The sequence below is a fragment of the Trematomus bernacchii genome, unplaced genomic scaffold, assembly GCF_902827165.1.
Source record: "Trematomus bernacchii unplaced genomic scaffold, fTreBer1.1, whole genome shotgun sequence".
In the NCBI taxonomy this organism is placed as follows: Eukaryota; Metazoa; Chordata; class Actinopteri; order Perciformes; family Nototheniidae; genus Trematomus; species Trematomus bernacchii.
The window spans coordinates 3,762,592-3,776,153 of record NW_022987899.1 but is presented as its reverse complement, the minus strand read 5'-3'; the positions used below and the strand labels follow the sequence as shown (position 1 = coordinate 3,776,153).

Here is a 13,562-nt window from a genome sequence, read left to right as displayed (position 1 = left end):
TTTCAGGCAGTAGCCTAACATGAAACATATGAGCACATACTGCAGTTTAAAAAAGCAGGAATAAGAAAGTTGCCATCTTTCTTTATCGTGATTAGCCTGTCTGCATTGAGGGGTGAAATGAAAATGCTGCTCGTATGGAATTTAATGTATATGATTGACTTATGATACATGATACGGTCCCTCTTTCTTTGTCTTTCTGCCCCTCGACCTGTGACCTGAGATATGGCTGGAAGCATGTAAAGATTCTCTGTGTATACGTGGGTTTCATGATACGTTTACATTTCCCTCGGAAACAACAGGCTGAATTGTCCTTTTGCTCTTCAAAAAGCCTTTTATGTAATTATGTTTTCTCCACAAACACACATAGTTGTGTAATTTCTTTTTAAAAACGTTTTTCATTCCTTTTAAAAACAATATTTAATAGTCACAGTTAGAATTTATCTGGTGAGGAGAAGTTAAACAGTTTCCTGTGAACGAGGTAAAGCAGTCTAATTTTGTATTCTGTCAGGAATAATTTAGATAATTTGGAGCAACAGACGGTTGAAGACTATGTTGTAACTGGTGTTTAGGGAAATCATTGTTTTTGCACTTTAAGCTATTTTTCGGAAAGCAGATTATTCCCAGCCTCTCCAGGGGTCTAAAACAGTCTTATGTCTTTTGGCCTTGAGTACTGGATGGGATTTAAACACTGTTTGTGCACACCCAATGTGAGACTGTTCACATCATCATTCATTTGAGCAAAACAACATGCTTTTGGCAGTATGATTATAAATATTATTAGATTAGATATAAAAAAGGAGAAGTTAGGGGGATGTTGTTTGGACGAGGTGGATGCCTAAATCGGCAAACAATTACACTCATGGAGACAGCTTTGTTTCCTGTTTCAAGGAGATTGTTATTGTTGTTTTTTAAACCGTGATCATGATATAGTGCCCGATTACATTACCTAGTTGAATACTCGATTCTGATTGGTCTATTTGGACATTCCAGAGGTTGTTATTTTTCGCTAACAGACCGTTGCTAAGGAGAGTAGAACGTTGATAAGGAGGAACGAGGGACTTTGTGCACTCATATCAATCCGCAGAAAGAAGTCCGGTCAATTTAACGTCAGCTGTGGAAAAAACCTTTTTGAATATCTTTTTTATTTGTGAAGATCAAAATTCATGATGGCTAAATTCAAGACACAGCACAAGTCTGTAAAAATCTAAATGTATATATTTAAAACAAAAACAAAAAATAATAAATTTCAAAGCAGTGAAAGGTACATAAAGTCATATTACATTTGTTTTTGGATGAGTAGGAAAGGCCCATCACATTACTTAATATATTTTTCTTGGGACAAAAACAGCACAAGCAGCACTACAACATGCAATTTGTCACCTTTTGTATTTTAATATGCAATATATATATATATATATATGTTTACATCATAGAAAATATGTTCAAAGAGAATCCCGTTAGCCCTGGTTTGAATATGACCCTTGGCTTTTGCTGCATGGTGTCCCCTCTCTCACCCATCCTGTTTACCTTCATCTACTACTAAATGATAAAGGGAAAAAGCCCTAAAAATGTCACACTTTTTACAAACAAACAGACATACACACAGATGTGGGGCATCTCATGGGGATTACAATATGTAGTGTGTGTGTGGGCTTTTTGCTGACGAAGCTCATGACCCAGAATGAAGTAGAAAACAAAAACACACACACACACACACACACACACACACACACACACACACACACACACACACACACACACACACACACACAGGTGCAGAAGTAGGGCACAGTCGTTAACCATTAAGAGTTATGATTGTTGCTTATTTTGGGGCGGTTGCAGGGAAAACAAAAACAAGATGATATCAGAATAATTATGAAAGGGGCATCAGATATGTATAACCTGAATTCATACTAATAGGGGCATAATTATCATAACAGCATGAAACAAATCTTTATCAGGATGACTGCTGCATTAGTTTGAGTTTTACGAGGCAGAGCCGGAAGCCCCAAGATGTAAAGAATCAAGTATTCACAAAAACACTTTATGATTTTTTCATAATTAAAAAGCTAATGTTAGGCTATAAAGGAACCACATCACAGTCACATGACTTCATGTCGCCACCGCTAAGCTAAAGGCAGCTAATGGTTGGTATAATGAGGTTTAGTAGATTATTGATAGCAACCGCTGTTTTAAAATGTACCAGTGTTCACTGACTCTGACTTAGTTTCATTAACTAAAGTTTATAGCTGCACACATCCTTCACACACTTAGCATTATATGGTAATTATATGTTAAAAAATAAATACATAATACAACTGTGCAATCCCTTTGCTAGAACAATAAGTTATTATACTTTGCCACTTTGCAATCTGGCAGAAAAGTGTGTCTTATCGCAGCATTAGTGTCTGCAATGAGCCTGTCTTGCACTGCACATTTCTTCAAAACGGGGTTGCAGGCTCAGTGGCGGCGCCAGAGATTTATTTTGGGGGTGCTGTGGGGTAGCTTGACGTTTCATAGAGGGTGCTCAAACATTTAGGGTTTCCCATTAATGTACCTGGGGCATGCTCCCCCGGGAAGAATTTTTTTTAAATATTGAAGTTAAAAGCATCAATCTGGTGCACTTTGAGAGCAAAATGAAGACATCTATGGATACCTCTCTCAACACCCATTTGAAACAGAACTGGAAACAGATTTCCTTTTTCTTTATGGATATTTTACAAATCACTCCCCTTTCAAACTTTATTCATTTTTTACTGTCATATAGTATTTCATACCTGTTTTTAATTTATTCTCTTATTTTTTAATAACTATAATGATCATATAAACGTGTGCCTCGGAAATAATTGTTTGCATTAATCGTGACCAAAACGTTTGAGACCCGGCCACTAGCTCGCTAGCACCAGAAGCTAACAACAACGATCTCCGGTACCGGTTCTCTCTCTCTCTCTCTCTCTCTCTCTCTCTCTCTCTCTCTCTCTCTCTCTCTCTCTCTCTCTCTCTCTCTCTCTCTCTCTCTCTCTCTCTCTCTCTCTCTCTCTCTCTCTCTCGCACGCACACAAAATGGCTCGTTACACACACACACAGAGCCGTGCTTGAATGAAACACAGAGACCCAGACGTACTTGTACTGTACTGTATCATATTATTTTCGAATCAATAATCTTTCAAATTATGATTTTCTTTCTTTTAAAATGTTTTCCTCCTGGTCTCTCGCGCCCCCCCCCCCCTGTCATGCCTCTGCGCCCCTGTTTACCACACACATTTCATCCTGCAGCTTCTGACACTGATGGATGGAGACTGATGTGGTGCTCCAGGACAGTAACACACTTTGCAACCGCAGCCCTTTTTCACTCGGCACGTTTCATCTCCTCATTAGAGGAAAGATGATTTAACCCGGCTTCAATTCCATGTGGTTGGGAATCTGCTGTTCCCCTGAGGAGTGGGACGCAATCAGTCTCGAGTGAGCTGCTCGAGTACAGCTTTTCTTTTAGGTTTGAAATTGATTTGAGACTTTGTACATCTTGGCAATAAAGGGGGAAAGATTGGACAGGAGGGCTTGAGATTATATGAAGAGTTCATTTCTAGAGGACTGAAATTGTTTTTCTAAACAACACTGCACTGTATATTGCATTACAAACAATCGGATGTCCTGTACGTTCTTGTTAAAGTCTCTGTTTTTGTTGAGTGGTTTATAGAGGGGCATAGATGAAAGCTGATTAAAAGGCTCATTGCAGGATTGAGCCTGTGTGCTGTTGAAATTAAATAGATGAAATACAGCAGTGGAAAAACACACTGCTGTTCAGTCACAGTTAGATTTAATGAATTGCCTCAACAGGCAGTTCTGGCCTCGGTTAGTATCTGTACTCCACAAGACTCTCATTGAGTGACTGCAGAGCGACAAGGTCATTTAGAAGCAGGAGCAATTTGTATTGAGGTTTGTAACGTGGTTGAATCCATCATATATTTATTTGACCTCAAACTATTATATTCTAATAATTCAAAACAATACCGAGAACGATTGTATGGAACTAACAAACAGATGTGCATGTGACTCACATTGTGTGAAGTGATGAAAATACATATTTTCCATGTAATCTACATGTATTTGCTTGGCTCTGTGCCTCCCACCCCCAGAACAGCTGCTAGTGTTGCAGTGTCAATATCCTCTTCCATTCAGATTCTTTCAATTATGTGTTGATGTTAGACAATTATGAGCTGTTACAGTAAAAGCATCTGCTGACAATGTAGATACCTAACACAAACTATTTCAATGTTTTGTCCAGAAATATGGTTTGATTATCCTGTCAAATCAGTTCCATGTATAAACACTACAGTCCTGACATTTAAACCACATGTGTACGCACGCACGCACGCACGCACGCACGCACGCACGCACACACACACACACCCTGCAGCATAATGCTCCATTTACCTCCACTTGACACCCCTTATATAAAAACTGTAAAGCACACAACATTAACACCTTACTCTGTACACACACACACACACACACACACACACACACACACACACACACACACACACACACACACACACACACACACACACACACACACACACACACACACACACACACACACACACACACACACACACACATCATTCATATCCAGGTAGACACTTGTATGCTTTTATCAGCATCACAGCAGCACTAAGTCTCTCTCCTCAGCTCTTACTGCTCTCCAGCTGTTTTCACTGTTTTTCCTTTCTCTTGATTTCAATCTCTGCACACCTCCCCCATCTCGTCCATCCTCCTCTCGTTGCTTTGATTTGTAGCTGCCTGTGGGGGTTGTTTTTACAGTGTGTGAGGGGATTAAGGGAAAAAATTACTTTAATGTCAGCAAATATATGTTTTGGACTTGCACATACAGTACTGTAGCTGCTGCATAATGATGATCGATGTATGTGTTCACATCAGGCTTTGGAAGTAATGGATTACATGTAATGGGATCACGTAATCAGGATAACGGTGACTGTATTCCCTTACATAAAAAAAGATTATACCAGGTTTCATGTCTAAAAAAGAAATACTTTTATATTGTGATTCTCAGATTAAGTTACCGATTACATTTCTTTGTAACTAGTAGTAATTTTAACAGATATTCTTTTTAAAGTAACTCTCCCAACCCTGGTTCACATACAGAAACATGCACAAAATAAGACTAATTAAATGTACCTTTCACAGTAGACATGCTTTCTTTTTGTAGTGAATTCCAAACGTTTTGTCAGTTATTTTGGGAGGATTTAAAGGTGGGGTATGTAATTTATTTCAGATACACTTTTTGTTATATTCCATGGAATGCTCTTAACCTGTTAAGCACCAAGCCTGTTTTTCATGTTTCAGGCTCGAAAATGACATGCCCAAAACAAATTACTACAACTTAACTTCTAAAAGGGTTATATGAATAATTTCTTTTATCAAAGCAAGGTTACATCTGTGAGTTGGATGTAGAAGTGTCAGAATCAATATAAATGTTTTTATTTTAAAGAAAATTCAGATTTTACATAGTAAAAAACTGTAAATTATAGTGTCCGTCCAAAAATTCTTTTTTACAGATAGTGAAAACTACCCTTGGATGATGGGTTAGTAGACTAAAAGCTTTAGGAATCCAAAGTACAACATATAATAAGTACCCTGTATCAAGATTGATGCAAAACAAGTGACATTTGACCTTTTTAGAGAGATTTAGCCAAAACCACTCCACCTTTGAGGTGATTTGGGTGAAAATGTTTTTCTTTCCATATCTCTGGCCCCCCTTGGTCGATTTGTTTGGTTGACACCTCTTTCTGACCGTTAGAGCCAATAGAATCGAAGGGGGAGGCCCACACACACACTCATTGTGAAGAGAAAAGGTGGGGGCTGCGCGCATGTAATGCGGCTTTCACACCAGCGCTTTTCCCTCTCTAGCTCCTAGCGAGAGCTTTTCTGGTTCAGCTCCGGTTTCCCTTTTCAGCTCCCGCTCTGTTCACACCGCCCAGAGCTGCCGAGAGATTTTCTCCCACAACAACAACGGGCCGGGGACTGCGTCGGGTCGACGATCGTGTTGCTTTTAATCATACGAAGCCAGATTAAATTAAATAACGACTTCTCCAACCTTATACTTTTCTCCAGAGTGCCGTGGTTCATTGTTTATTAATGTGTTTCAGCGGCATTTACCGACCGCTGCAGTGCTGCTGCTCTTCAACGGGAGTGTATTCTCCCGTTAGCTCACACGGCTCTAAAGTATTCACTGTCTGACTGTCACACAAGCAGCTGATACATATCCCCAGTTCCCCTTAAGTGAATGTGTGTCAGTCTGAATTGACGCTGTTTGGTGTCAGTCTGAATTGACGCTGTTTGGCATCACAACGCTGTTATGAAAGTTTCTCTGGTATAACATGGGTGATGTTAGCATAGCAACCGAAGCTAAACTGACTACTTGCTAAGCCGTTTTCTCCAGGCCCTTTTTACCGGCGTATTTTTCATTATGATTCTACTTGTGATAGTCGGACATGACAACCTGTACAGCCCATGTATTAATTCCATCCGATAGCTGCTATAATAACAAACAAAACGTCTGCCTGCTCTCCACAATGATCAATAACAGCGAACGGATGGTCAAAGTAAGGTTTCCTGCACGCCTCGACGTAAGAGACGCCGCGTCATAGCTCCGAAGCTCTTGCCTCTGGACCGACAACTTTTTGGAGCTGGAAGTGAACCGCATTCCGGAGCTATGACGCGCCGCCGCTGCGGTGTGAACAGGAAAAACCGGCGCTTTTCAGGCTCTAGCTCCCAGCAGGAGCTGGAAAAGCGCTGGTGTGAAAGGGGCATAAATGTCCAGCAGAGTGGAGCTACATTCTAGCTCTGGCATTTGGAAACAAAAAAGCAGTTGTATTGCTTATGGATTATCAGAAATAATTTCAAAGAGGGCACAGATACATTGGATGAACCTATGGATTAACTGCAGCATCGTTTTTTTATCGTTTTAATGCCATTGAAGACCAGTTTTGACCAAGGTAAGCCATGTTAGCGTTTCTAGCTACTTAGCTCCACATGTTAGGATGTACGCTTTCGTTTATAGCGTCGCAAATGATTATCACTGAGTGTTGAGGGCACCATTAGATTCAGTGTCTCCAGGACACCAAAAACGAGTGGTTGGTTGTGCATCTAGGATAAGTAATAAGGGAGTTAGAGTGAGTTTAAATGCCGTTTTAGGTTAAATTTTTTCGCTCGTGGCTAATTCAGAGGCTGAGTGCTAGCATTGTGGGGGTTTTTTGGAGAAAAAAAATTAAAAAGATCAGTTAGCTGAGTTTCTTCCCGTTACATGGATATAAAACATTCATAGTTTTATTAAATATTAAGATTCCTTAGACGTTGTTTCCTGCAAATGACGCGTTTATCCGCCCGGTACCGGGGGGGCCGTGCGTAACAGGTTAACATCCCGATAGCAATGAATACATTAAATGCTTTGACAATAAATACATACAAAAAATGTCATCTGTGGAAGCCGTAGTACTGTAAAAAGCACAACCAATCATCTGAGCCGGCCAGGCTAAAATAACTGGATGGCCTACCTGCCTGTCAGCCTTCCATCTGTGCACAAACTTATCTCGTGCCCTCATTGGTCATGTGTGTGTTCGTGTGTGTTGGAGGAGGGGCTCTGTAAGGAAGTCTGAAGGAAGGGGCAGATTTTTTCCGGTTGTGTACTTTCAAATTCTAGCGCACTCGAGCTGGTTTCTCCAAAATGACATACCCCACCTTGAACAGCTGATATTGTTTCTTGTGGACTATTCCAGGGGGGAAAACTGGGGGAAAACAAAGAATACCATTGTTGGTTAGGAACAAAGTGACATCACTATGGAACACTCAGGCTTCTATTGGCTAATGTCCAACAAATTGTACGTGATTAAACAGTTGACCAATCACAACAGAGCCGGCCAGCTAACCAATCAGAGCAGACTGGGCTCTGGTTTCAGACAGAGGGTGAAAAGAGGTGCTGCAGCACAGGCAGTATGAGCAAAATAAAGACCTTTTTGAACATTAAAGAATGGAGACATGTCACAGTAGAGACACTACATACAGATATGAACCTGAAAATTACCAGAAGATGTTTTCTTTAAAGCAAGTGAACATTTTTTTGCAGGATTTAACAGCTGAAGGACATGGAGCCAAAACACATTTGTTACTTGTGTACTGTTCCAGAAAATCAAACATTGTGAGAATAGTGTGTCAAACGCAGAGGGAATAAAGGAGTGGATGGATGATATTAGAAAGGATGAAACCTTCAAATATAGTTGACAGGTGAGACAAGTAGTCGGAGCTACAGAGAGAGAGAGAGAAAGAGAGAGAGAGAGTGTGTGTTGCGTTACGTGCCTCTCAGATCCCTGAAGGTGCGCTGTCGGCTAAAGTATCTGCACTGCTGAGAAAATCAAAAAGAAAAACAGGAAATATCAAAACAAGAAAAGAGCATCCAAATATCGGGAGAGAGAACAAATAGCGGAGAGCGAGGGAGACGCAGAAGAGAAGAGGGGAGAGGGGTGAGACAAGGGGGGTGAAACTGGGGCGCATGCACATTAGTGACACGCTTATACAGTACAGCAGACAGAAGAGGAAGAAACTGAAGAAGAGGAGAGGAGATGAAGTGACAAGACGCCGAAAAAGTGCTGATTGCAGGTGCAGGATCCTGAGCGTGACTCCTCTCCTTGCTTCCTCTCTGCCTTGTCTCCTTATCCCTTTTCTGACCCTGTCTCCTCCTCCCTCACTCCCCCCCTCTCTCTCGTTCGCTATCCTCTCCTCCCACAGAGCATGCAGGGAGAGCCTGGGTTGCATCTCTCTCTCTCTCTCTCTCTCTCTCTCTCTCTCTCTCTCTCTCTCTCTCCTCTATCTCTCTCATCGCTTCTTCTCTCTCTCCTCATCTCTCCTCTCTCTCTCTCCTCTCTCTCTCTCTCTCTCTCTCTCTCTCTCTCTCTCTCTCTCTCTCTCCCTCCCTCCCTCTCTCTCACGCTGCATCCCTCTGCTCTCCCCAGCTGCTCCGTTTGTGATTCTGCAGCTGAGAAAAATCCCCCGAGCTCTGCATCAGCGAACAGGACACAGGAGCCGCGAAAGGGAAATACATTGTGGGATCCCTCAAAGAACAGAGGAGTCTTTTGTTCTTCTCGTGCTTTTGATGGTTGATCTGTTCCCTGCCTTCATCTCTTCTACAAGGAAAGCCTTTAAATGAGAGGACAAAGACACATTTTGCAGCTTTAGAACAAAGTGATGCAAATGGAGAGACTGCTTCTGGAAGCGAGGAACTAACGACTTAATCGATCTTCAAGAAATAACTGCAAACTGCCGAAACACTGACTTTGAAGAGGACGAGACGCTGAATCAAGACATTCAAAAACAAAGACCTCCACCACCTGACTTTGTCTCCTCTCCTTCTGTGTCACTTTCCCCTTCCTTTTACTCAAAGACCTCCACCACCAGACTTCATCTCCCCTCCTCCGTGGTCCCATTTGTACTTTTTCTTCTTGCGTCCCCCCCCCCGACTAAAGCTCAGCCATGCAGGTGTCCATCGCCTGCACGGACCACAACCTGAAGAGGGGGAATGGAGGAGACCACGGCAAGCAGAGCGCCTCCAGCCCCAACGTGGTGAACCAAGCCCGGGCCAAGTTCCGCACCGTGGCCATCATCGCCCGCAGCTTCGGATCCTTCGCCCCCCGCCACATCTCTCTCAAGGAGTCCACGGGGAAACACACGGGCATGAAGTACAGGTGTGTGTGTGTCAGTGAGGAGTGTGTGCTCAGTTGTAGGTTTCTTGAAAAGACAGTTTGTTTTTCCTGCACATGTTTGTTTGGCTGCCATGCTTCTCGTGTTTCTTTCTATACTTCCACTCCAGCACAGCCGCTACGCCTTCATGATTATTTAATTACGACGCTCAATATTTCATTATACAGTATAGTTGAGTTGCTGACACACTTGTGATGTTCAACTTAACGCTTTTGTTGTGCACTTTTTTGAAATCTTTCAAAGACGGACACTCCCGCTAGAAAGACCCTTTTATCATAGTGTCATTGTTTGATGAAACATTTATCAGAAACCATCCATTTGAATACATATTTTAATCATATTGCTCAAGCTCTTCTTATGCTAAATCCAGAGAAACGTGTTATGTAGTGCTTTAACTCGTGTTGTCTTCCCGTTGACCATGCAACTTTTTACAGTTTAGCATTAATATAGTATAAAAAATGATGACCCAGTTCTGTGGTAAGCCTTCTTAACCAACTTCAATCCAAAACGGAAATACAAATATATTCCTTTTTCTTTTTTAAATCAATGGTCAATAGACCTCATTGACACCCAGGTGCTGAATACAAAAAAAAAGTCTAAGTAACATAAACCACAGATGCTTTACATTTGAATAAAACAGCAGCAAGCCATTCCATTACAAGAACGTAGCATTAAATCATCATCAATCATGTGATTTTTGTTGCAATTAAATATTTCTGGTATTAAAACATTAAGTCAAATTTGACCCCAGGAAAACGTGAAGGTTGTAGAATCTATCAATGCAGGTGGAAATGAGATGCCTCAATCAGAAAGCCAAGTACAGAAAGCCTCAGAATATTTTTGCTGCCTGAAGATCCCCACTTGCGAGCCTTTTGTTGCCGTCATATTGTGGAATTTCATAAAGCCACTCTCGCCAGCACCATCTGAAGCACCTTCTGCCGAGCCTGCAGTATGTTTTCAGGGAGCGTGCGCTACACATTGCAAATCTGATCCTCAGTCTCAGCAACTCGTGCAGAAGCTGCTCATTTACTCTGGGAGTCTAAAGCAAACCTGTCTGGGTTTCTAAAGAAAATGCTGTCTGCTAAAATGTACTGACAGTTCCTACTGGTTTGTTCTGTCTATCAATGTCTCCTCTCTCCTTCCTTCTTTCTCCCTACAGTTCATTTACACTTCTCACATATCTGTATGCCACATACTTTTGCTTTGTAGAGGCAAAATAAAAACATGATCCTGAAAATGAGCAGAAAAGGTCCTCTTTAAGATGTTTCCATGCTTTAATGTAAAAAAAAAAGAAAAGCCACCTCTTTTCACCCTCTGTCTGAAACCAGAACCCAGGCTGCTCTGATTGGTTAGCTGGCCTGCTCTGATGTGATTGGTCAACCGCTTAGAGATGTCCCGCCCCTTAGCCATAGTACAATGTGTTGGAGCCCTAGCCAATAGAAGCGTGGGTTAAATAGTGATGTCACTATGTTCCAGAAGTAAACAAAGGAGTCCAATGGAGGCGAAACTCCCTCTGTAGGGAACACAGGAATTGTAGCCTCTGCAGACCCTTTACATGCACTAAAACCTATAGAGCAGGGGGTTTTGAGTCTGCCTGATTCAGTGGAATCTCCTGGCACGGTGGCCGGGGCTGTGGCAGCAGTATCTCCTAGTGAAGGCCACGTTGATACTCCTGGTGTTCAGAGTGCTAGTGCACAGGCAAAACCCTTTACCACGCCTCAGTTTGACCCGCTTTCTGCCCAGTCCTCTCCTACAGGCTCTAGGTTAGATGCCAGAATAAAAGTGCGTATGGCTCGTCTCCAGTGAGAGAAAAAGGAGAGGAAACTGATCTCTGAAGCCACAAGATGGTCTTTTAATGGACAAAAGAAAAAGGGCTCACCAGCCAACTTGCAAAGCAAACTAAAACACAAATATACACTGGAGTACATCTCCTAATAATTAACAAAACACAGGTCTCACACAGAGACAGAGACACCATGCAGCCAGAGGACAAGGAGAGAGAGCCTTCCTCAGGTCCTTTATGGAGGCCCTGATTGGGGATTGGGAGCACCTGAGGGAGAGGCTGCACCTGGAGACAATCAGGGGGAAAGAGAGAGAGACACACAAACACCCACACACACAAGCACCCACTACGGCACGTAACACACACACAACAGGAAAAGGAAAATCCCCAAAAGCAGAATAGGGCAGCTTTAAACCTCACTCAGTTTCTTGCTCTCAATTACTCAAACTCCGATGCGTTCAAATGCCATGAATGGTAGAGTTTTTCCTGCTTTGCTCCCACACACCTAACACTTAATTTATTTCTGAACTCTCTCTATCTCTCTCTCTCTCTCTCTCTCTCTGGCTTGGTGAGACAGCTCTGCAGTGTGGGCAGAGCGTCTGAGTCGGATTTGACCTCAGCAATGTTGTTCTCAGCTGACTAGTGTGTGTTTGACTCTCATGGCCTCGGGCCGTGAAACTTACGTAAAATATGGTGACGTTACTTTCTTCTGATGCTCAGCGGATCACTGTGAAATCAGACAACAGTGTGTGTGTGTGTGTGAGTGTGTGTGTGAAGACATCTTGTGTGTGCATAGAGACAATATAGTTGCACGCTGAAGGTAGTGCTAAGTATTCTTCTCTTCTGTATTTGATGGTGTTATTCCTCAGTGTGAATACAGGGGAATTAGACCCATCAGACTTGCTCTTTTTTGCACATTTCAGGTTTATTTTAGGACTTGCATATGTTCTGCTGACTGCTCTGATGAAAGGAGGGTGCTTTTCACACTCATGTTAAAATAGGTTAACGATGCATAATTTTGTTGCGAGACAAATGCATTTTTCATCCACAGTCAAAATATTTAATTAAAAAAGATGACTTTTGATTTTTAACCTGGATAAAAAGATAATATGTGCATTAACCTCTCTTAAATATAACCTTTGGTAGATGTCACGTTCTCAGGGGTTTCAGTGTTGGTAATCTGGTTTTCGTTGTTTAGTTAAGTGTGTTTATAAGAGTATGGGCTAACTGTATCTCAACTTACTGCTGTGTGTGTTTGAACGAAATCATAAACTTATCTACTTTATTGTTTAACAACGAAGCTAAGGACCCTAAAGTAAACTGTTGTAAATTATTCAAACATGTGATGTTTTGTCCAGTATTACAAATGACATCTTAACACCTGGCTAGCATTACCATAACACTGTTCATGGCTAATAGAAAGCTGTACATCTTACAACAGGTAACATATCGCCTGGCCTCTGAAGGAGTCTAGACAATATGTCACGTCAGTGTGCTGTGATGCAGGTTGACCAGTAATGAGAGCTGCAGGCCGGCTGGCACGGTGCCACGTCGCTCTGCGCTGGAAACAACAGCCCAGGGTAGCAGGGGCAGAAAGTACAAACATGCCAGGATCAAATATTAAATGAACACAGCTACACCTGGCATGTGAAACTGAGCTGAAAGCAAATCATCCATTGGACTAAAACCACCAGACTCAGGGACAGTTTCATTCCACTGGCCATAAGACTGTTAAACACCTGAACTAAGAACATCCATAACATTCACCTGTTTGCAACTTACAAATGATGTATCATTACATTACATGTCATTTGTTAGACGCTTTTATCCAAAGCGACTTACATACATTCAGTACTGTGGACAATCCCCACAGGAGCAATTTGGGGTGAAGTGTCTTGCCCAGGGACACAACGACATGCTGACTGCAGTGGGACTCAAACTTGCTATCCCCTGATTCGAAGTCCATCACACTATCCACTGAGCCACAGCCTCACTTGTATATAGA

General features: G+C 42.0%; 1 protein-coding gene across 3 annotated transcripts in view; it reads left to right on the top strand.

The window, feature by feature from the left end:
* kcnab1a (potassium voltage-gated channel, shaker-related subfamily, beta member 1 a) overlaps positions 1–13,562 on the top strand; it is a 117,534-nt gene that overhangs the window by 32,994 nt on the left and 70,978 nt on the right. For 2 of the 3 annotated variants that reach the window (XM_034114554.1, XM_034114553.1), the window contains exon 1: positions 9,127–9,758. The exons of the other annotated variant lie outside the window; for it this stretch is intronic. In XM_034114554.1, coding sequence (XP_033970445.1) covers positions 9,547–9,758 — 212 coding nt within the window. In that variant the 5' untranslated portion in view covers positions 9,127–9,546. Of the gene's footprint in view, positions 1–9,126; positions 9,759–13,562 lie in introns of those variants that run through there. 3 annotated transcript variants of the gene reach the window in all.